This window comes from Trachypithecus francoisi, unplaced genomic scaffold, assembly GCF_009764315.1.
Source record: "Trachypithecus francoisi isolate TF-2019V2 unplaced genomic scaffold, Tfra_2.0 Lachesis_group0, whole genome shotgun sequence".
NCBI lineage: Eukaryota > Metazoa > Chordata > Mammalia > Primates > Cercopithecidae > Trachypithecus > Trachypithecus francoisi.
Window position 1 is genome coordinate 180730224 of NW_022681453.1, and position 21423 is coordinate 180751646.

The following is a 21423-nucleotide window of genomic DNA, read 5'->3' on the forward strand; positions in this document are numbered from 1 at the left end:
GAGCAGGTACAGAACCAAGACTTCTAATATTAACAATAGCTAACACTGGCTCAAATAGAACTAAGCCCTGATTTCCTTCTCTGTCATTCATTCATTTTTTTATCCATTTGACAACACTTACTCTACCCTTACTGTATACCAGACCCTGTTCTCAACACTGGAGATACAGCAGTAACAAAGACAGAAAAAATTATCTGTCCTCAGGGAGCTTATACTCTAGTGTGGAGAGACCAAAAAAAGCAAAATATAAAGCATGTCAGATAGTAGCAAGGAATATAGAGAGAAATAAAATGGGAAAGGAAGATAGGAATGAGAGGCTGGGAAGGGGAGCTGTAAATGTCTGGTGCCAAGTTTTAAAAGGATCCCTTCAAACTAAAGTAATCATCTTCTCCCCAAAGAACTCTATGATAATTATGTTAATGTGGTCCCAGGGTAACCACAGCACTCAGAATAAAAACCAATAATTTTATGGACCAGAAAGTGCCTACTTAAAAACAGACAAATTGAAGATCTAATAATAGCTGCCACTTCTTAGTATCTTGCTATGTACTATTCTGAGTCCCTTATACACCGATAATCTCATTTAATCTTCACATTTAACTAATGAAAAGAGTAGCATCATTTCCCACATTTAACAGAAGAGAAAAACAGAAGCCCAGTGCAATTAAAGAGCTAGCCCATGGTCACATGCATGCTAAGTGTTGATATCAAGATTTGAATCTGAAGTCCACATTACTCTTCCTCCCCAAATAAACGTCTACTTTAGAGACAGGGTCTTCCTCTGTTGCCCAGGCTGGAGTCCAGTGGTGTGATCATAGCTCACTGCAGCCTTGACCTCTGGTGCTCAAGCAATCCTCCCACCTCAGACCCCTGAGCAGCAGTGACTACAGGCCTAAGCCACCCCAACTGGCTAATTTTTATATTTTTATTTTGTGGAGACAGGGTTTCACCATGGTTCCCAGGCTAGTCTGGAACTCCTGGGCTCAAGCGATCCTCCCACCGCAGCCTCCCAAAGTGCTGGGATTACAGGTGTGAGCCAATGCACCAGCCTTGTCTTCCTTAATCCTAGTCAAGATTTGTTGTCCTTTAGCATTTTATTGAGTTCTTACAACCCCGCCAATCACCAAAAAGAGAACGGGAGGTTGGTTCCACATTTGCAGTGTCTTTTCTCCAAATAAGAAAAAGTGAATGGCAATGGCAACCCTTAGATTTTTTTTTTTTTTTTTTTTTTTTTGAGGCGGAGTCTCGCTCTGTCGCCCGGACTGGAGTGCAGTGGCCGGATCTCAGCTCACTGCAAGCTCCGCCTCCCGGGTTCCCGCCATTCTGCTGCCTCAGCCTCCCGAGTAGCTGGGACTACAGGCGCCCGCCACCTCGCCCGGCTAGTTTTTGTATTTTTAGTAGAGACGGGGTTTCACCGTGTTAGCCAGGATGGTCTCGATCTCCTGACCTCGTGATCCGCCCGTCTCGGCCTCCCAAAGTGCTGGGATTACAGGCTTGAGCCACCGCGCCCGGCCACAACCCTTAGATATTTAAATGACAATTTCTAGATCCAATTAGAAATTATTTCCTCAGATACTTGATATTATCAGCAACTCCAAAATAGTTCCATTTTAGTTTGAGAGTAAAGTTAGACTTAGGGCAAATGAAAGTTCATACAGCCAGTTTCTTACTAGGGGTAGGCATCTCAAACTGAACACAATCCAAACAGAACTCTTGGCTAAGCCTCACTCTCCCCACAAACACATTCCCCTCCTGTGATCCTCATCTCCACAAAGGACGTCTCAACCTCCCAGCCTCTCAGGCCCACAAATCAAGAGTTATCCATGCCCCTGTCTCACCTCCACATCAAATTCATCGGCAATTTCCATCTGCTCCACAACAGATCTACCCTGTCTCTCCAACTCTCTGCCAACCCCCAGCCCAGGCCACCAGTATCTCTTTCCTAAACCACTCAGCCGGGCTCCTAACTGGTCTCCCTGCTTCATGCTTTGGCCCCTTGAAAATCTCATCTCTATACAAAAGCCAGAGTGACCTAATAAGGATCACTTCCCTTCCTAAAATCCTTCTGGGCCACCAGAACCCAGTCGGAAATTCTAATCCTGGCCAACTAGGTGCCATGTCATGTGCCTCCCCAAGTTCTTGAGGTTTACTCTCTCCTTGGTTCACTCTACGTGAGTGATAAGATGGGTAATAAGAGAGTGCTCTAAGTTAAAATGTGAATAGCAGTAAAGACACTAGACCCACACTTAAAATTATTCCTACAAATACTTGCCTTTATCTCATCACCTCTTTTTAACCTTCATAGCACTTGCCACTTTCTGGATTTTTTATTGTTGTTCATTTGTATCGACACACTGTGACTCTTCAATGCCATCCTGTAAATCTATACAATGTCATTGTGCCTGAAATATTTTCTTTAAATATCTATAATGAATGACAGAAAGCCCTTAACGCATGTCTTCCCCATACTCTAAGTATTTCACATTCTCATCCAGTGAGTGTGAGCCAAATGTCCTGAACTTACTCTCCTCGGTTCAGCACGTTCCCATCATGCAGTTTTCTTCTCTGTGACCTCTCTTTATATCATTTATTCTGTATCTGGCCCAAACTGCCTTCCTAAGGGCACGAGGATGAGGCTACAAATAAAGGCAGAGTATGATGCCAAATGTTAAAATATAAGTTTTACAGCAACTTGAGAACACGCAAGAGGACACCAGGGTACAAACTGTTAGTGGGTGATTGGTGTTAAGTCCTGGGAGCTGGTGAAGAGCATTACAATTGCACAGCAGCCTGAGAGGATGAACCAAGAACTTGGTTGCTATAGATTTGTCATTAACTGTGGGCACTTTGAAAAGAACTGCGAAAGGAAGATGCTATGAGGCCCAGAAAGAAAGGCAGCATGAGTCAGTTGGCTATTTGCACTAAGGCATTTCCCTGGACCAGGAAAGGGTGGTAGCTCCAGCTCCTAGACCAGTGCGTGCCACATAGTAGGTGCTCAATGAAACAGTCTCTGAATAGATAAATTAATTGAACAAATGAACAAATGAATACATTTTCAAAGTTTCTATTTTTATCCTTTTCTCTCTTCCTTTTCACTAATCCAGCTCTCCTTTCATAAGACCCCTAGAGAAGGGAGAATTTTGCAATCACAGAGTCATCATAAATCTTCTCCAAACCACTAATGGACCCTCAGCCATCGTTCAGAGAACACAATGTGGGAAACAGAAACCCTGACACTGAGATGTTAACAAGTACAGACAATGCTTATGGAGTCAGTGGTAGACTTGGAAAACGGCGAGTCTACTGTGGTAAGAACAAATATAGGCGGACAGCTATAAATCGCAGTAAACAAACTCAATAAAGATGAGACATCACTTAAGCATGCTCAGGAGTGTACATAATACAACATTTCGCCTAGGTAGCCTGCGATCACATGGGTATTACTACTGGCATTAAATGTGCTTCCTCTCAACCTTGCCTCTAATTTAAACACCACAATGGGTTTAAAATAATGCAAAAGAATGTTACTCCAATGCCTCCTAAATCCACTCCAAAGAACAAATCCTTTAATACACATTGCAGGTAACATATTGTTCCCCAGCAAGTAAATAATAAAATAACTGTAATCCAGGGTAAAAGTTCTGTTGGCCTCATAAGCTACTCAAAGAAAAAGCAACAAAAGTGATTGCTCAACACACCAACAAAATGCTGTTACTGACAAGGCACCTTGAGTTGCCATTAACAAGACATAATTACCAAGAACTGAAATCAGATTTAGTCATCTCACATCTCCCTGTACCTACGCATTCTACCTATTCTTTTTCAGCTTTCACGAATTGAAAGGAGAAAGGGAGAGGCAACAGCAGACACTAGGACTATTTTGAGAAATAAAAGGATTCAAAAGTTAAGTGCAACTTCCACTAACATAGTAACACATCTCCCAGGAAGCCCAGGTGACTCAGAAAGTCCTATATGTACAATATCAATATAGAAACGACTCGGTTTCCATACTTCAAAAGTCCTCTTCCTCCAAGTTGAGTTTCGTGCAAATAACTGGCTGATATGTTTCAGATGGAAGCAAATCTGAACATTTCCAAACAATCTACAGGAAAAGATAACCAAGTAATATCGTCCATGCAACAGAGATAAGCAACTTTCCAGGATATGATTCAAATCTCACAAACATCCTTAAGAGCCCCAAGTCTATTAAGATCTGGAGACTATTAAATAGGCAGGACAAAATATCCCACCAACCACCTCTCCAAAAAGCATTGCTCTCCTCGCATTTCCCTCTGGCTTGCTTTTGAAAAACAAATTGAAACAAAAAACAAAAAGTAAACAGCAGTGCCACATCTGTTCTTGTCTTCCTCACGATGGCGGATCACACACACTACCACCATTCCAAGTGCCTCCTGAGCCCCTTTCCTCCACAGCCCCATCCTTCCACGTGTCCACAACTAGGCTTCTCAACTGTGAGGGGGAAGTGAGCAGGAAACTTCAAAAGGGACCTGAAGAGGAAATAAAGCTTATGAGGCCAACAGAACTTTGGCCCTGGATTACAGTTACATTAATGATAATAATGTAAATTGCTATTAATATTAAAAGGGGCGAGGGTATTTTTTCTTTCTTTTTATTTATTTTTTTTTTTTTTTTTTGAGTCGGAGTCTCGCACTGTCGGCCCGGCTACATTGCAACGGCGCGATCTTGGCTCACTGCAACCTCCGCATCCCGGGTTCAAGCGATTCTCCTGCCTCAGTCTCCTGAGTAGCTGGAATTACAGGCGTGCGCCACCACGCCCGGCTAATTTTTTGTATTTTTAGTATAGACGGGGTTTCACCATGTTGGCCAGGCTGGTCTCGAACTCCTGACTTCGTGATCCGCCCGCCTCGGCCTCCCAAAGTACTGAGATTACAGGCGTGAACCACCGCGCCTGGCCTCTGTTTTTAAACAAAATTTCCATTACAGACATCAGAGGCTGCAAGGCACAAACTGGGGCAGGAGTATGTACAGTCGCCCAGGATGACAAGTGGCAGGTTTTTTCTTGGTGATGGTGGTGTTCCGAAACACCAAACTTTAAAATGAACTATGTTATTTAGAGAATTACTGTAATCGGAGCAGACGTGCTAACGCTTTTTCACCCAGGCACAAAGCACGCCCCTTCTGCCTCCCTTTCCCAGTCATTCCTCGGGTGCGGGAAACCACGGACAAGCAGAGCACGGGGACCAGCACGCTCCTCCTGCCACTCCAGTCTCTGCAGGTGCTAGCACAGAAGAAAACCAGGGCTCTCGCCTACCTCCCCACCACTGCGGTGCGGTCCCAGGGTGGAGACACGGCACGCTCCATCCTGAGAACCCCACCTGGAGGGGAGCAGGGACGCAGGAAGGGCACCGTTGGGAGGCATCACCCGGTTCACTGGAGGCACAATCGCGCGCGCACACACACACATACAAACACACATGCACACACACACACACACACACACACACACACACATAGCGGCGCGCGGTGGCGCGGGTGGCTGGCGCGTTACCTGTTCTGCCAGCCCTGGAGGAGGTTGGTGTATTTGCTGAGCACGCCCTCGAGCGCCGGCTCCCTCCTGCGACCGCCTCCCCCGGAAGGGCTAGCGGCCACTGAGCCCGGGCTGCTGCGGCTGCCCCCGCTGCCGAGCCCGGCCGCCGCAGACCGGCTGGAGACCCCCCGGCCTGCCAGAGAGCAGGAGGGCGAGGAGCCCGCCGAGGTAGCACGGCTGCTGCTGCGGCTGCTGCTGTTGCTACCCCCGCCGCCGTCTGTGCCCTGGGTTGCCCTCTCCATGGTCCGTGCGCGCCCGGGACGCGGGTGCCCGCCGCGGTGGTGGCCCCGGCACGGCGGCTGCTGCTGCTGCTACAGCTCCGGGCGCCCGGGCCGCGCGTGGCTGCTCCAAATCCTCGGGAAATGCCTGACTCATACAGGAGGAAGAGGAGGAGGAGGCGAAGGAGAGCTGGGAAGGAAGCCAACGGGGCTGGATGCAGCTGCGGCCGCCCCTCCTCCCGCCGCGGCCAGGGCCCGGCCCCTCCCTCCGCACTAGTTTCCCGGGCAAGTTCGGAGCGGGTGGCCGGCTAAGCGAGCCCTCTTCGGGTTCTTCCTTCTCTTCCTTCGTGTCCCTGCGGCCTCTTAGGCCCTGGGGACACTCTAGGAGGCCGATCTGCAAGGTGGGCACGCCCTAAATCCACGCCGAGTCACCCACGCATTCCTTCTGCCACCCTCTCTTGGATCCGAAGGGGCGAAAGGGAATCTCTGCGCGTCACTCCCCACCCCCTATCCACCTCGGGACCTGGAGGGAGGGGCTGCCCCACCCACCCCGTCCACCCGGATATGGACCCGCCCGGCCTGACAGACTCACACGCGCACTCCCTCCCTCGGTCTTCCGCACACGATTCTACGCCAGACGCTCCTACACAGTAACCTGGAAATTATCACCGGCGGAGCAAAGTCACAGGGCAGGGAGGCCCTCCGCGTTGTCTGGCGGAGGAGGGGAGTAGTAGGTGATCCTCACAGGTAAGCTCGCCGGGCATTTTCATAAAGCAGGATTATGATAAATGCTTAACAGACACAGGGCTGGGCTGGGGTGAGGCGCACGAACTCTCAGGTTTGTGCGAGTGCCTCCTTAAATTGAGTGTCCTAGGTCACTGACTGGCCTAAGCCTAATCCCCTGCCCTGAATGACACACATAAACCTGGCAAGTCAAAACTTATGCATTGTTATCACACTGCACGTGCACCTAGTAACAGAGGCTCTGAAACCGGGAAAACTGCTCCGGAGGCAAGGGAAATTAACAGATATTTACAAACATTGAAGGATTCTCTGTATTGGCTGTAACTTCTGCGCCCCTCTTCCTACCTAAAGATACTCTTTCCACCCCACTAATAATTTTTGTGAATATAGATACCCATTGCAATCTGAAGTATTAAAAATTACCTAGAAAAAAGCTTTGAGGAACTCAGACTCTCTCTCTCACACACACACACACACAAAACAAAAGGTGATGATGATAGGTGATCTCCGGCCAAAGGATCTACAAACCCATCAAGCAGATAAATACTTCAACAGTTTTAGAAAATTACTAAATGGAAGACTCAGCTCTCAAAGGAACAGTTCCCGGAGCCTGACCCCTTTCTAGCTTCACATCCTTCCAGGAAGATTTCGTGGGTGTTTTAGCTCTAGAGATTTTCACGGAGAAGTTTCTGGAGCTGAAGGGAAATGGTTGTGTCCCTGAGTAAATTACAATTCCAGGCGCCTACATAGTGTTTTTAAAAAAAAAAAAAAATCTGAAAAAGAGATTGCCTGGACCAACTTTGAAGCCATTCAAGCTGAATTCTAACCTATGACTTTGATCAAATTACCTCTTTTAGCCTTAGTTTTCTCACTTGCAAAATGGGACAAATGACACTGGCTGTGATAAACTAGGCAAGAATGTTCATTTGTTCAAAATATTTGCTGGCGCTTCCTATGGAAGGAGTATTCTTCCTCCACATGGACCTCAGGCTTGACCATGGAATTGCTCTGAGCAATGGAATGTAAACAGAAGTAATGAATGCCCCTTCCAAACATAAGCTTTAAGAGCTGTCATATGGTTCCACCATCTTTTTCTTTTCCTTGTACCAGGAGACCAGCATGTCCAGATAAGGACTCTCCTTAAGCTTGTGACCCGGAGTGAGAAGATGTGGAATACAGCAGAGCCTAAGCCAGTTAGTGTTGGCCAAGTAACATGCACAAAATGTTTATTTGAAGCCATTGAGATTTTAGCATTATTTTTTACCACAGCATAGCTTTGTCTAAGCTAACTTACTGATCATATATGAGTGTTCATTGAGTCCTGCGTTGACATATAGACTGAAGGTGGGAAAGTAGGTGCATACTGAACTATAAATATCAGTCATTATGTACCAAAACAACATAACTTTTTGTTGGAGTCTGACACCTTAAGCTCCTGCTAAAACAGGATAAGTGTCATCATTTTATTTCATATTACCTAACCTATGCCACCATTACTCCACCTTATGCAACCAACCTATGACTGGATAAGCTAACACAACAAATTCTCACCTTGGACTAAAAAATTAGACTCTTGAGATAGACCAGTTCAAGGGGGGAAGGAACTAAGCTAAAAGGAATAGTCAAGGCCAGGATGGGGCAGGGGCAAGCCAGCCATATGGGATCAAAAATGTCCAACTCAGTAGCAACAGGTGAGTGGAGCAGATGTGCTGAAAGTAGAGGCTGTATCATGAAAGAGAGATGAAGCACACGCTATTCCCCCTGCTGGTGACACTATTCCCTGCTCTCTTCACCTGGTTTGTGTTTCTCACCCATGGAGTTATGGGTTACAAGTCACTTCTTCCAGAAAGCTTTCCTTGACCTACCGTAGTATAGCAAATAGGGAAAAGGTACCTGCAGAATTATCCTTGGAGAGGAAAAAGTCCTTGTGTTTGAAAAACAATTTGAAAAATACATAATAAATTGGCAAAAAGTATTTGAAATACATATTGTAATGCCCAGCGGGTTCATCTTGCTTGTTACCCAGAAAAGCCAATGAAGGTTTTGCAATAGAGGAAGAGTTTAACCATTGTAGGGCCAGCCAAGCTGGAGGACAGGAGTGTGTTATTACTCAAATCAATCTCCCTGAAAATTCAGATCCTATTGTTTTGTTTGTTTTTTGTTTAGTTGGTTGGTTGGTTTTTTTTTTTTTTTTTTTGAGACTGGAGTCTTACTCTGTCACCCAGACTGGAGTGCAGTGACGCCATCTCAGCTCACTGCAAGCTCCACCTCCCGGGTTCACGTCATTTTCCTGCCACAGCCTCCTGAGTAGCTGGGACTACAGGCACCTGCCACCACACCCAGCTAATTTTTTTGTATTTTTAGTAGAGATGGGATTTCACCGTGTTTGCCAGGATGGTCTTGATCTCCTGACCTCGTGATCCGCCCACCTTGGCCTCCCAAAGTGCTGGGATTACAGGCGTGAACCACCGCGCCGGGCCCACCTAAGGTTTTCTTTTAAGGATAATTTGGTGGGCAGAGGGCTAAGGAATGGGGAATGCTGATAGGTTGGGTCAGGGATGAAATTATAGAGAGTCGAAGTTTGTTTTCTTGCACCGAGTCAGTTCCTGAGTAAGGGCCACAGGACCTGATGAGCCAGACTGGGTGGTGGCAACTGGTCCATCAGAATGCAGGGTATGAAAAATACCTCAAACACAAATCTTAAGTTTTACAATAGTGGTGTTATCTATAGGAGTGATGGAGAGGTTAGAAATCTTGTGACCTCTGGAAAAATGGCAGGTAATCATTTAACTATGCCTTTATCTTAGCAAAATTCAGACCTCTCTTAATCCTGTTACAAAGGTAGTTTGGTGTTCAAACGAGGGAATAGTTTTGGAAAGGGAATATTACAATCCTTGCTTTAGGGTTAGACTATGAACTAAATTCCTCCCAAGTTAGCTGTGTCCTATGCCCGGGAATGAATGAGGACAGCTTACAGGTTAGAAGCAAGATGGAATCAGCTATGTCAGATTTTTTTTACTGTCATAATTTTGCAAAGGCACTTTCAGTATGCTTAAAAATATTGGCTAGGCCGGGCGCAGTGGCTCACACCTGCAATCCCAGCACTTTGGGAGGCCAAGGTGGGCAGATCACTTGAGGTCAGGAGTTCAAGACCAGCCTGGCCAACATGGTAAAATCCTGTCTCTACTAAAACTACGGAAATTAACTGGGCGTGGTCACACATGCCTGTAGTCCCAGCTACTCAGGAGGCTGAGGCAAGAGAATTGCTTGACCCCAGAAGGTAGAGGTTGCAGTGAGCCAAGATCACACCATTGTACTCCAGCCTGGGCAATAGAGCAAGACTCCATCTCAAAAAAAATTTTTTTAAATAAAAAATATTGGCTAAACACAAATGCTCAATATAAAGACCATTTCCTTAATTTACCCAGATTGCATAAATCATTTAGAAAAAATTTTAGGCCGAGCGCGGTGGCTCACGCCTATAATCCCAGCACTTTGGGAGGCCGAGGCGGGCGGATCACAAGGTCAGGAGATCGAGATCATCCTAGCTAACACGGTGAAACCCCATCTCTACTAAAAATAGAAAAATTAGCCGGGCATGATCGTGGGTGCCTGTAGTCCCAGCTACTCGGGAGGCTGAGTCAGGAGAATGGCGTGAACCTGGGAGGCGGAGCTTGCAGTGAGCCAAGATCATGCCACTGCACTCCAGCCTGGGCGACAGAGCCAGACTCCATCTTAAGAAAAAAAAAAGAAAGAAAAAAGAAACAATTTTAAACGTAAATAGAATGACTGTAAATCTAACAGCCATGACAGACCATGTAAAGATTTTGGGAATGAAGATATGCATGATTGGAGAAATAAGATAAACACATTATACCTCTTGAAATAATGGACAGAATCAGTAGTTCCTAGTAGGGAGTTGACTACCCCATCTTCTTCTCCACATGGGCCTGGGGGGCTGATCTGGAGTTTCCAGTAGTTGCTTCTGAGGCTCCCTCCTCTAGCTAGAAAGCCTTGGGAGGATGTTCATGGACCAGCAAGTAAGTGAGTGGACGTTGACTTCATTGGCCAGATGACAGGAATGAAGCTTGTCCACAAGTAGAGAGAAAATTATCATAACCAGATCACTCTCTGATATCAACTTGGTCATATCTGTGTTAGAAACATGTGATATGATGTGTTGTACATCCCAAATAATAATAACAATAACAGCTAATGTATATTGAGCACTATGTGCTACACTCTGCTTTAAGAGTTTTACACATAATAACTCATTAAATCCTCACAACAACCACATGAGGAGATCTGTAGTTCTTACTCCCATTTTACAGGCAGAGGAAACTGAATTAAAGAGAGGTTCAGCAACATCCTCCAAATTCTGGTGGAGCCAGGATTTGAACTTAGGCACTTTGGTTACTGAGCCTGAGTTCTTAGCCACTGTATTATAACACTTGCTTCGTAATGAATCCAGTTTCATTTCCTCTACTTACTGAAACTGCAGAAAGCACAACTCAGTGCCTGGAATTCCATTCCCTGTTATATTTTTATGCATTTAGGAATTGATCCTCTCATTACCACTCTGAGAGAAGCAGTACAGGTATTCGGGCCCCTAGCACCCAGCCACAGGGCCTGAACACAGTCATACTCAATACATGTTTATTACATGATAAATGAAGCCCAATTTTACTGAGGAAGAAACAGAAACTCAAAGAGGAGGAGCTGATGCTGAACCAAGGCCTTCTGACTCCAAGTCCAGTGTTCTTGCTGCCTGAACTTCAGCTGTGATGTATACGTGCAGCCTTACCATCCAATGGGAAGAAGAAAATACCAGAATTAAGGTACGGACAGTCCACTATCCAGTGAATAAACAGCTCCATTAAGATTACCCTGAGAAGGCCGGTCATGGTGTCTCACGCCTGTAATCCTAGCACTTTGGGAGGTCAAAGCGGGTGGATCACGAGGTCAGGAGATTGAGACCATCCTGGCTAACACGGTGAAACCCCTTCTCTACTAAAAATACAAAAAATTAGCCAGTGGTGGCGGGCACCTGTAGTCCCAGCTACTCGGAAGGCTGAGGCAGGATGACGTGAACCCGGGAGGCAGAGCTTACAGTGAGCCAAGATCTTGCGACTGCACTTCAGCCTGGGCGACAGAGCAAGACTCTATCAAAAAAAAAAAAAAAAATTATCCTGAGAGTTACATCGAAGGAAACCAAATAGCTACAAGGGTTATATGAAGTTTTGTCATATGACTATATATATAAATATTAATATTTTTCCAAAATGGAAATAATGTCTTTTTGTTTGTTTGTTTTTGAGACGGACTCTCACTCTGTCACCCAGGCTGGAGTGCGGTGGCGCGATCTCGGCTCACTGTAAGCTCCACCTCCCAGGTTCACGCCATTCTCCTGCCTCAGCCTGCTGAATAGCTGGGACTACAGGCGCCGGCCACCATGCCCGGCTAATTTTTTGTATTTTTAGTAGAGACAGGGTTTCACCGTGTTACCCAGGATGGTCTCGATCTCCTGACCTCATGATCTGCCCACTGCAGCCTCCCAAAGTGCTGGGATTACAGGCGTGAGCCACCACGCCTGGCCTATTTTATTATTTTATTAAATAGATGCTCTTTCAAAGATTTGCACACAAAATTATAAAGTAAAAACTGAAGGCCAGGTGCAGTGGCTCATGCATATAATCCCAGCACTGTGGGAGGCTGAGATGGGAGGATTGCCCAGAGTTCCAGACCAGCCTGGGCAACCTGGAGAGACTCCATCTCTAAAAAAAGTTTTAAAATAAGCCAGGCACAGTGGCACATGCACCTGTAATCCCAGCTACTCAGGAGGCTGAGCCAGAAGGAATACTTGAGCCCAGAAATTTGAGGCTGCAGTGAGCTATGATTGTGCCACTACACTCCAGCCTGGGTGACAGAGCAAGACCCTGTCAAGAGCCTGTCTCAAAAAAAAAAAAAAAAAAACCTAAAAACTTATTTCTAAACCACTGCTAATAATTTATAAAGATATATATATATATACTTTTATATATGTATGTCCATATTTATGTGTATACACACACACACACTATATATATATACATCTCCTTCCCTTCATCCAGACACTCTTCTATGTAGAGACATAGTTGTATACTATTTTATTCAAAAACAGGTTCATACTATAAAACATATCATACTTTCTAATTTACCTTGTTTACTGAAGAATATAGTATAGCCAATTTCCTTTACAGCTATATAACCATTTGTAACAGTTTCAGAGTATTCCACTGTCTATATGCACCCTCATTTAATCATTCTACTAGTGATGAACACTCATATTTCAAGCTTTTACTATTGTGAGAAATGTTCTTTAAATATCCTTTTACATTAATTATTTCCTTAGAATAAGATCCAATGACTGGGTCAGGCTGCGTACACTTATAAATGTGGCTCATGTACTGCAGAATTAACCCCCAGAAAGTCTGAATCAATGTTTACTATGCTGGTTCTGGCTAGATCTAACATGTCGGACCATTGGCTGGATGGACTAGGCTGGCCTTGCTGGGGCTGGGCTGTCTCCTCCACAGAATCTCTCACCCTCTAACAGGCCAGCCCAGGCTTGTTCTCATGGCACGGGGAGGGTCCCAAAGAGAGGAAGCAGGAAGGGCATCCTGAAGCCTAGTCTGGAAACTGGTATAATGTCACTTTGCCACATTTCAACTAACAGTGCTAGAAGACGGACATTTATAAGCCAAAAATTGAAAGACCTATACTTCACACTTTATGCAAAAGTCACCTCCAAATGGATCAAAAACCAAAATGTGAAATGTAAAACCATCAGATTTGTGGGGGAAAACATAGGAAAAAGTATGTATAAACTTGGGTTAGGAAAATGGAGCAAACACATGTTGCCTTTTGTGATAAGGGAAGGATGATTAAGAGGACAAAACCAAGGGTTCAGAGAGGGAAGCCAAGAACCCCACAGAAGTATTCCCAGGCCTTGAGACCTAATCAAGGAACTTGCAACATTTGCCTGACTGGCTTTCAAAATTGCCTTGGACCACTGACCACTTTGTACCTCCTGTTTCCCCCTTTTTGAACAAGAATATCTGGAGCAGTTATCCTGTGTCTGCTTTACCATTGTGTTTTGAGTGTGAAGGGGCAGATAACCCCTCTTTAGTTTCACAGATCAGAGGAACGGCACTTACAGAGCTAAACTTGCTAACCTGAGGAGCGTCTCCTACCTAGACCTGACTTAGATGGTGAGATTGTGGACTTGAAGCTAGTGCAGTAATGGGATGAGACACTGGGGGCCACCAAGGAGTAGGATGAGTGTATTCTACATGTGGGAGGAATATAAAAAAATTTGTGACCAGAGGGTAGACTGTAGTGATTTCAAACTATGCCTATAGATTCCTCTTCTTTAGAGGTGAAGCTTAATTCCTCCCCTCTTGAGTGTGGGATGAATTTAATGACTCAATTCTAATGAATACAATATGGCAGAAGTCATGATATATCATATCCAAGATCAGGTTATAAACAGGTGAGTGTTCACTCTCACTCTCTCTCTCTTTCTCTTTCTCTCTTCCCCTGTCTTTCTCTCTATCATCAGTCACTCTAGGAAAGCCAGCTGCCATGACATAAGGATATTCAGGCCACCAATGGACAGCCCCGGCAGGAGGCATGAAGGTGTGCCAGCCATTGTGTCAGTCACCTTATAAGCAGATTTTCTGAGACCTGCTAATGGCCATGTGAGTGACCTTGGATGTGGATTGTCACCAAGCCTTGAGATGACTGCAGCCATGACCCACAGCTTGACTACAACCCATGAGAGACACTGAGCCAGGAACACCCAGCTGAAATGCCTCCAGACCCCTAACCCACAGCGACTGTGAGATAATCAGTGTTTGTTGCCTTCAGCCACGAAGTTTGTGATAATTTGTTTCTTGACAACAGATAACTAATACAGACCTGGAAGCAGATCGCCTCAGTGAAGGTCACACTGCAGCACTATTGATTTCTAAAGACTCATGTTACGTGAGGAAGCAGCTCAGAAGAGGAAAGAAAAGGAGCCAGGCATGGCTCTTCCTCAGGAACACTTGACTTTTAGGGATGTGGCTATAAAATTCTCTTTGGAGGAGTGGAAATGCCTGGACCCTACGCAGAGGGCTTTATACAGGGCCGTGATGTTGGAGAACTACAGGAACCTGCATTCTGTGGATATCTCTTCCAAATCCATGATGAAGAAGTTCTCGTCAACAGGGCAAGGCAGTACAGAAGTGTTCCACACAGGGACATTGGAAAGACATGAAAGTCATCACATTGAAGATTTTTGCTTCCAGGAAATTGGGAAAGATATTCATGACTTTGAGTTTCAGTGGCAAGAAGATGAAAGAAATAGCACAGACAGCTATGATCGAAGGCATGCCGAAAACAAGCCTATTAAAGATCGGCTTGGATTAAGCTTTCGTTCACATCTTCCTGAACTCCACATATTTCAGACCAAAGGGAAAGTTGGTAATCAAGTTGAGAAGTCTATCAACGATACTTCCTCGGTTCCAACGTCCCAAAGAATTTCTTCTAGGCCCAAAATCCGTATTTCTAATAACTATGAAAATAATTTCATCCATTCGTCATTACTCACACAAAAACAGGGAGTACACATGAGAGAAAAATGTTTCCAATATAATGAGAGTGTTAGAGCCTTTAATTGTAGCTCACTCATAAGGAAACATCAGATAATCCATTTAGGAGGGAAACAATATAAATGTGATGTGTGTGGCAAGGTCTTTAATCAGAAGCGATACCTTGCATGCCATCATAGATGTCACACTGGCGAGAAACCTTACAAGTGTAATGAATGTGGCAAGGTTTTTAATCAATAGTCAAACCTTGCAAGTCATCATAGACTTCATACTGGAGAGAAACCTTACAAATGTGAAGAATGTGACAAAAGTTTTAGTCACAAATCAAATCTTAAAAGACATAGGATAATTCATACTGGAGAGAAACCATACAAATGTAGGATTTCTTTTTTTTTTTTTTTTGAGACGGAGTCTCGCTCTGTCACCCAGGCTGGAGTGCAGTGGCCGGATCTCAGCTCACTGCAAGCTCCGCCTCCCGGGTTTACGCCATTCTCCTGCCTCAGCCTCCCGAGTAGCTGGGACTACAGGCGCCCACCAACTCGCCCGGCTAGTTTTTTGTATTTTTTAGTAGAGACGGGGTTTCGCCGTGTTAGCTAGGTTGGTCTCGATCTCCTGACCTCACGATCCACCCGTCTCGGCCTCCCAAAGTGCTGGGATTACAGGCTTGAGCCACCGCGCCCAGCCCAAATGTAGGATTTCTAACAAGGCTTTCAGGCGTGATTCACACCTGGTACAACATACTAGAATTCACACTGGAGAGAAACCTTACAAGTGTAATGAATGTGGCAAAGCCTTTTTAGTGGGCAGTCAACACTTATTCACCATCAAGCAATCCATAGTGTAGGGAAACTTTATAAATGTAATGGTTGTCACAAAGTCTTCAGTAATGCTACAACCATTGCAAATCATTGGAGAATCCATAATGAAGAGAGATCTTACAAGTGTAATAAATGTGGCAAATTTTTTAGACATTGTTCATATCTTGCAGTTCATTAGTGAACTCATACTGGGGAGAAAACTTACAAGTGTCATGAGTGTGGCAAGACCTTCAGTCAGACATCATCCCTTGTATGCCATCATAGGCTTCATATGGAGAGAAACCTTACAAGTGTAATGAGTGTTGTAAGACCTTCCGTCACAATTCAGCCCTTGTAATTCATCAGGCAATTCATACTGGAGAGAAACCTTACAAGTGTAATGAATGTGGCAAGGTTTTTAATCAACAGGCAACCCTTACACGTCATCATAGACTTCATACTGGAGAGAAACCTTACAAGTGTAATGAATGTGGCAAGGATTTTAATCAACAAGCAACCCTTGCACGTCATCATAGACTTCATACTGGAGAGAAACCTTACAAATGTGAAGAATGTGACAAAGTTTGCGGTAGCAAATCACACCTTGAAACACATAAGGGAATTCATACTGGAGAGAAACCTTACAAGTGTAATGAGTGTGGCAAAGCCTTTAGTGGGCAGTCAACGCTTATTCACCATCAAGCAATCCGTGGTATAGGGAAACTTTACAAATGTAATGATTGTCACAAAGTCTTCAGTAACACTACAACCATTGCAAATCACTGGAGAATCCATAATGGAGAGAGATCTTACAAGTGTAATAAATGTGGCAAATTTTTCAGACATCGTTCAAGCCTTGCAGTTCATCAGCGAACTCATACTGGAGAGAAACCTTACAAATGTGATGATTGTGGCGAGGTCTTCAGTCAAGCTTCATCTTATGCTAAACATAGGAGAATTCATACAGGAGAGAAACCTCACAAGTGTGATGATTGTGGCAAAGCCTTTACTTCACATCCACACCTCATTAGACATCAGAGAATCCATACTGGACAGAAATCTTACAAATGTCATAAGCATGGCAAGGTCTTCAGTCAGAGATCACTCCTTGCGGAACATCAGAAAATTCATTTTTGAGATACTTATTCCAAATGCAATCAGTATAGCAAACCATCAAGCATTAATTGACATTAGAGTCAATTCAGCATTGACTTGAGTTTGAGTTGATTTGACATTGAGTTCAAGCATTAATTGACATTAAAGTGTTTGTGTTAAGAAAATTGGGCTGGGCAGGGTGGCTCATGCCTGTAATCTTGGCACTTTGGGAGGTCAAGACGGATAGATCACTTGAGATCAGGAGTTTGAGACCAGCCTGGCCAACAGACGTGAGCCACTTTTCCCAGCCTGTTTTTTGTTTCTTTATCAAAAACTGATAGAGATTTTTATGGGTATCGTGTTGAATCTAAATCACATTGGGTTATATAATCATTTAACAATATAAATTTTTCCAATCCATCAATAGGGGTTGTATCTCTATTTTATATATGTTTTTAATAATTTTGATCAATGTTTGTAGATTTTAAGGTACAAACTTATCGCCTTTTTACGTTTATTCCTAAGTATTTCTTACTGTAAGTTCTCTAGCAAATGGAAGTGTTTTCTTAATTTTCTTTTAAAATTGTTTAATGTATGGAAATTTAACTAATTTTTGGTGCTGACATTGTATTCTGCAAATACACTGAATGTGTTTATTGGTTCCAGTAGTATTTTGGTTGACTCTCTGTGATTTTCTACACAGCAGATTATGCAATCTACAAACAAATACCATTTTAGTTCTTTCTTTCTGAAAAAAAAACTAATACAGATGTCTACCCTGAAACTTGCCATTTTTTGATCCTTATGTTTTGGGATCCTTCTCACTACTACTGACCAACTTTTCATTTCCTGAAGATATGAAGCAGTGAAAATAAGAGAATTCAAGACAGGTTAAAAAAAAATATGCCAGGCCGGGTGCGGTGGCTCACGCCTATAATCCTAGCACTTTGGGAGGCCGAGGTGGGCGGATCACAAGGTCAAGAGATCGAGACCATCCTGGCTAACATGGTGAAACCCCGTCTCTACTAAAAATACAAAAAATTAGCCGGGCATGGTGGTGGGCACCTGTAGTCCCAGCTATTCGGGATGCTGAGGCAGGAGAATGGCTTGAACCCAGGAGGCAGAGCTTACAGTGAGCCGAGATCGCGCCACTGCACTCCAGCCTGGGCGACAGCGAGACTCTGTCTCAAAAAAAAAAAAAAAAAAGCAAAAAATATGCCAGGTGCAGTGGCTCATGCCTGTAATCCCAGCACTTTGGGAGGCTTAGGTGGGTGGATCACTTGAGGTTGGGAGTTCCAGACCAGCCTGCTTAACATGGCGAAACCCTACCTCTACAAAAAATACAAAAATTAGCCAGGCGTAGTGGCATGCACCTGTAGTCCCAGCTACTGGGGAGGCTGAGGCAGGAAAATCACTTGAACCTGGGAGGCAGAGGTTGCAGTGAGCCAAGATCACACCACTGCACTCCAGCCTAGGCAATAGAGCGAGACTCCATCTCAAAAAAAAAAAAAGATATATCAGTGTTATGTAGGCAAAAAGTATGGACACATAGAAATATGGAACAGAATAAAGAATCTAGAAATAGTTTCATGTGAATATAGTCAGTTGATTTTGACAGAAGTGTAAAGGCAATTCAATGCAGCTTTTTATATTGGTTTCCTATTGCTACTGTAAAATATTACCATAAACATAGTGGTTATTATAAAACAATACAACTTGATTATTTTACAGTTCTGGCAGTCAGAAGCCCAAAAATGGGTCTTACATGGTAAAATCAGGGTGTCCATAGAGACATGTTGTTTCTGGAGGCTCTAGGGGAGAATCTATTCCTTGCCTTTTCCAGCATCTAGAGGCTGCCTACATTCCTCAGTTCCTGGTTCTCGGCCCCTTTCAGCAAGGACATCACTCCAATCTCTGGTTCTGTCATTGCCTCTCCTTCTCTGACTGTGACCCTCTTGCATTTTTCATAAGGACCCTTGTGACTGTGACCCTCTTGCATTTTTCATAAGGACCCTTGTGATTACATTGAGCACACCTGGATGATCTTTACAACCAGTGATGGAATTGAACATCTATATGCAAAAAACAAACGGACTATGCCAGTAATCCCAGCACTTTGGGAGGCCAAGACAGGAACATCACTTGAGGCTGGGATTTCAAGACCAGCCTGGGCTACATGGCAAGATAACATCTGCCCAGAAAAGTTTTTTAAATAAAAAATTAGCTGGGTGTGGATGGCACGTGCCTGTAGTCCTAGTTACTCAAGAGGCTGAGGCAGGAGTATTGCTTGAGCACAGAAGTTCAAGGCTGCGGTGAGCTGTGATCATGCCACTGCACTCCAGCCCAGGCAGTAGAGCAAGACCCTGTCTCTAAAAAATAAACAAACAAATACTGAAAATGTTTACAAAAGATATGGGTAAGGAAATGAAAGGCAAACCAAAGACTGGGGAAAATATTTGCAAATCATGTGTTTGACAAAGGACTTGTTTCCCGCATATTCAAAGAACTCTCAAAATGCAGAAGTAAGAAAATCTTATTTTTTTGATCACAAAAAATGTGAGCATTCACTTCATCAAATAAGATATATAGATGTCTGAAGAAGCACATCAAGAGATGTTCAACATTACTAGTCATTAGGGAAATACAAGTGAAACTACAATGAAATACTACGACATACCTATTAACAAGACTACTTACGCGCGCGCGCACACACACCAAGCTGAGGATACCAAGTGCTGGTGAGGAGGTGGAGTAACTGGAACTCTTACACATTGCTGGTGAGAGTGCAAAATAATACAGTCACTTTGGAAGGCTGTTTGACAGTTTGTTTTAAAGTTAAACATACACTTGGCCGGGCGCGGTGGCTCAAGCCTGTAATCCCAGCACTTTGGGAGGCCGAGACGGGCGGATCACGAGGTCAGGAGATCGAGACCATCCTGGCTAACACAGTGAAACCCCGTCTCTACTAAAAATACAAAAAAAAACTAGCCGGGCGAGGTGGCGGGCGCCTGTAGTCCCAGCTACTCGGGAGGCTGAGGCAGGAGAATGGCGTAAACCCGGGAGGCAGAGCTTGCAGTGAGCTGAGATCCGGCCACTGCACTCCAGTCCGGGCGACAGAGCGAGACTCCGCCTCAAAAAAAAATAAAAATAAAAATAAAGTTAAACATACACTTAACAATATGATCTAGTTATCCCACTTCTAGATATTTATACAAATATAATGAAAACCTATGTTTGTACAAAAAAAACCTATATGTGAATATTTATTGATGCCTCATTCATAATCATCAAAACCTAGAAGCAACCCAAAGATCCCTTAACTGGGGAATGAATTAAAAATGTAAACAAACTATGGTACATTTATACTATAAATGACTACTCAGCAATAAATGAGAATAAACTATTGTTACATGAAACATTGCAAGTGAATCTCACATGCATTATGTTCAGTGAAAGAAGCCAGACTCAACCACATATTATATGATTTCCTTGATAATGACATTCTGGAAAAGGCAAAACTATAGGAACAGAAATGAGATTAGTGATTGCCAAGAGTTAAGAGTGGAGCAAGTGTTTGACTACAAAGAGGTAGCTAGACAGAAATTTTTTTGAAGGTGGGTGGAGTGATGGAACTGTCCTATAACTTACTTATGGCAGTGGTTACAAGAGCTCCAGGCACTCATCGAAACTCATAGACTGTCCACCAAAAATAGTGAAATTTATTCAATGTAAACTTCTAAAACAAATTTTTTTTTTTTTTTTTTTGAGGCGGAGTCTCGCTCTGTCGCCCGGACTGGAGTGCAGTGGCCGGATCTCAGCTCACTGCAAGCTCCGCCTCCCGGGTTTACGCCATTCTCCTGCCTCAGCCTCCCGAGTAGCTGGGACTACAGGCGCCCGCCACCTCACCTGGCTAGTTTTTGTATTTTTAGTAGAGACGGAGTTTCACCGTGTTAGCCAGGATGGTCTCGATCTCCTGACCTCGTGATCCGCCCGTCTCGGCCTCCCAAAGTGCTGGGATTACAGGCTTGAGCCACCGCACCCGGCCTAAAACAAATTTTTAAAAAAGAAGAAAAAGGTATATGAGGTCAAATGTCCTGTATGCCTTCATGTTAGAGAATGAGTTCCCTATGTCAAGGATCAAAAGGATGGAGGGATGGATGGATGGATGGATGGATGGATGGATGGTCTGCCAGCCCACCTGCATGCCTGCTGAGAATTTTCAGTGATAGTTCTAAGATCTTTTGGATAGGTGTGCAGATGTCTTTTCTATACACCTTCTTCAAGTGACAGTAGTGTGAGCATTTGATTAAACCAGACACCAAATCAGAAAATTCTTTATAAATTGAAAGTGTACTACAAACACCAGA

At 44.1% G+C, this 21423-nt stretch overlaps 2 protein-coding genes across 5 annotated transcripts in view; one reads left to right on the plus strand and one right to left on the minus strand.

Annotated features, from left to right (window-relative positions):
• OSBPL10 (oxysterol binding protein like 10) overlaps positions 1-6530 on the minus strand; it is a 331754-nt gene extending 325224 nt beyond the window's left edge. For 2 of the 4 annotated variants that reach the window (XM_033212888.1, XM_033212886.1), the window contains exon 1: positions 5531-6482. In XM_033212888.1, the coding sequence (XP_033068779.1) occupies positions 5531-5811 (281 nt within the window). In that variant the 5' untranslated portion in view covers positions 5812-6482. Of the gene's footprint in view, positions 1-5530 lie in introns of all 4 variants that reach the window. The other 2 variants (XM_033212887.1, XM_033212885.1) reach the window with 1 other exon arrangement.
• Positions 6531-10241: 3711 nt separating this feature from the next.
• ZNF860 (zinc finger protein 860) lies at positions 10242-18030 on the plus strand. Its single transcript, XM_033212889.1, is given in 5 exon segments — positions 10242-11369; positions 14132-15540; positions 15827-15957; positions 15960-16191; positions 16260-18030. Coding segments are annotated over 4 exon segments (2193 nt in total). The 5' UTR covers positions 10242-11369; positions 14132-14549; the 3' UTR covers positions 17099-18030.
• Positions 18031-21423: the final 3393 nt, after the last annotated feature.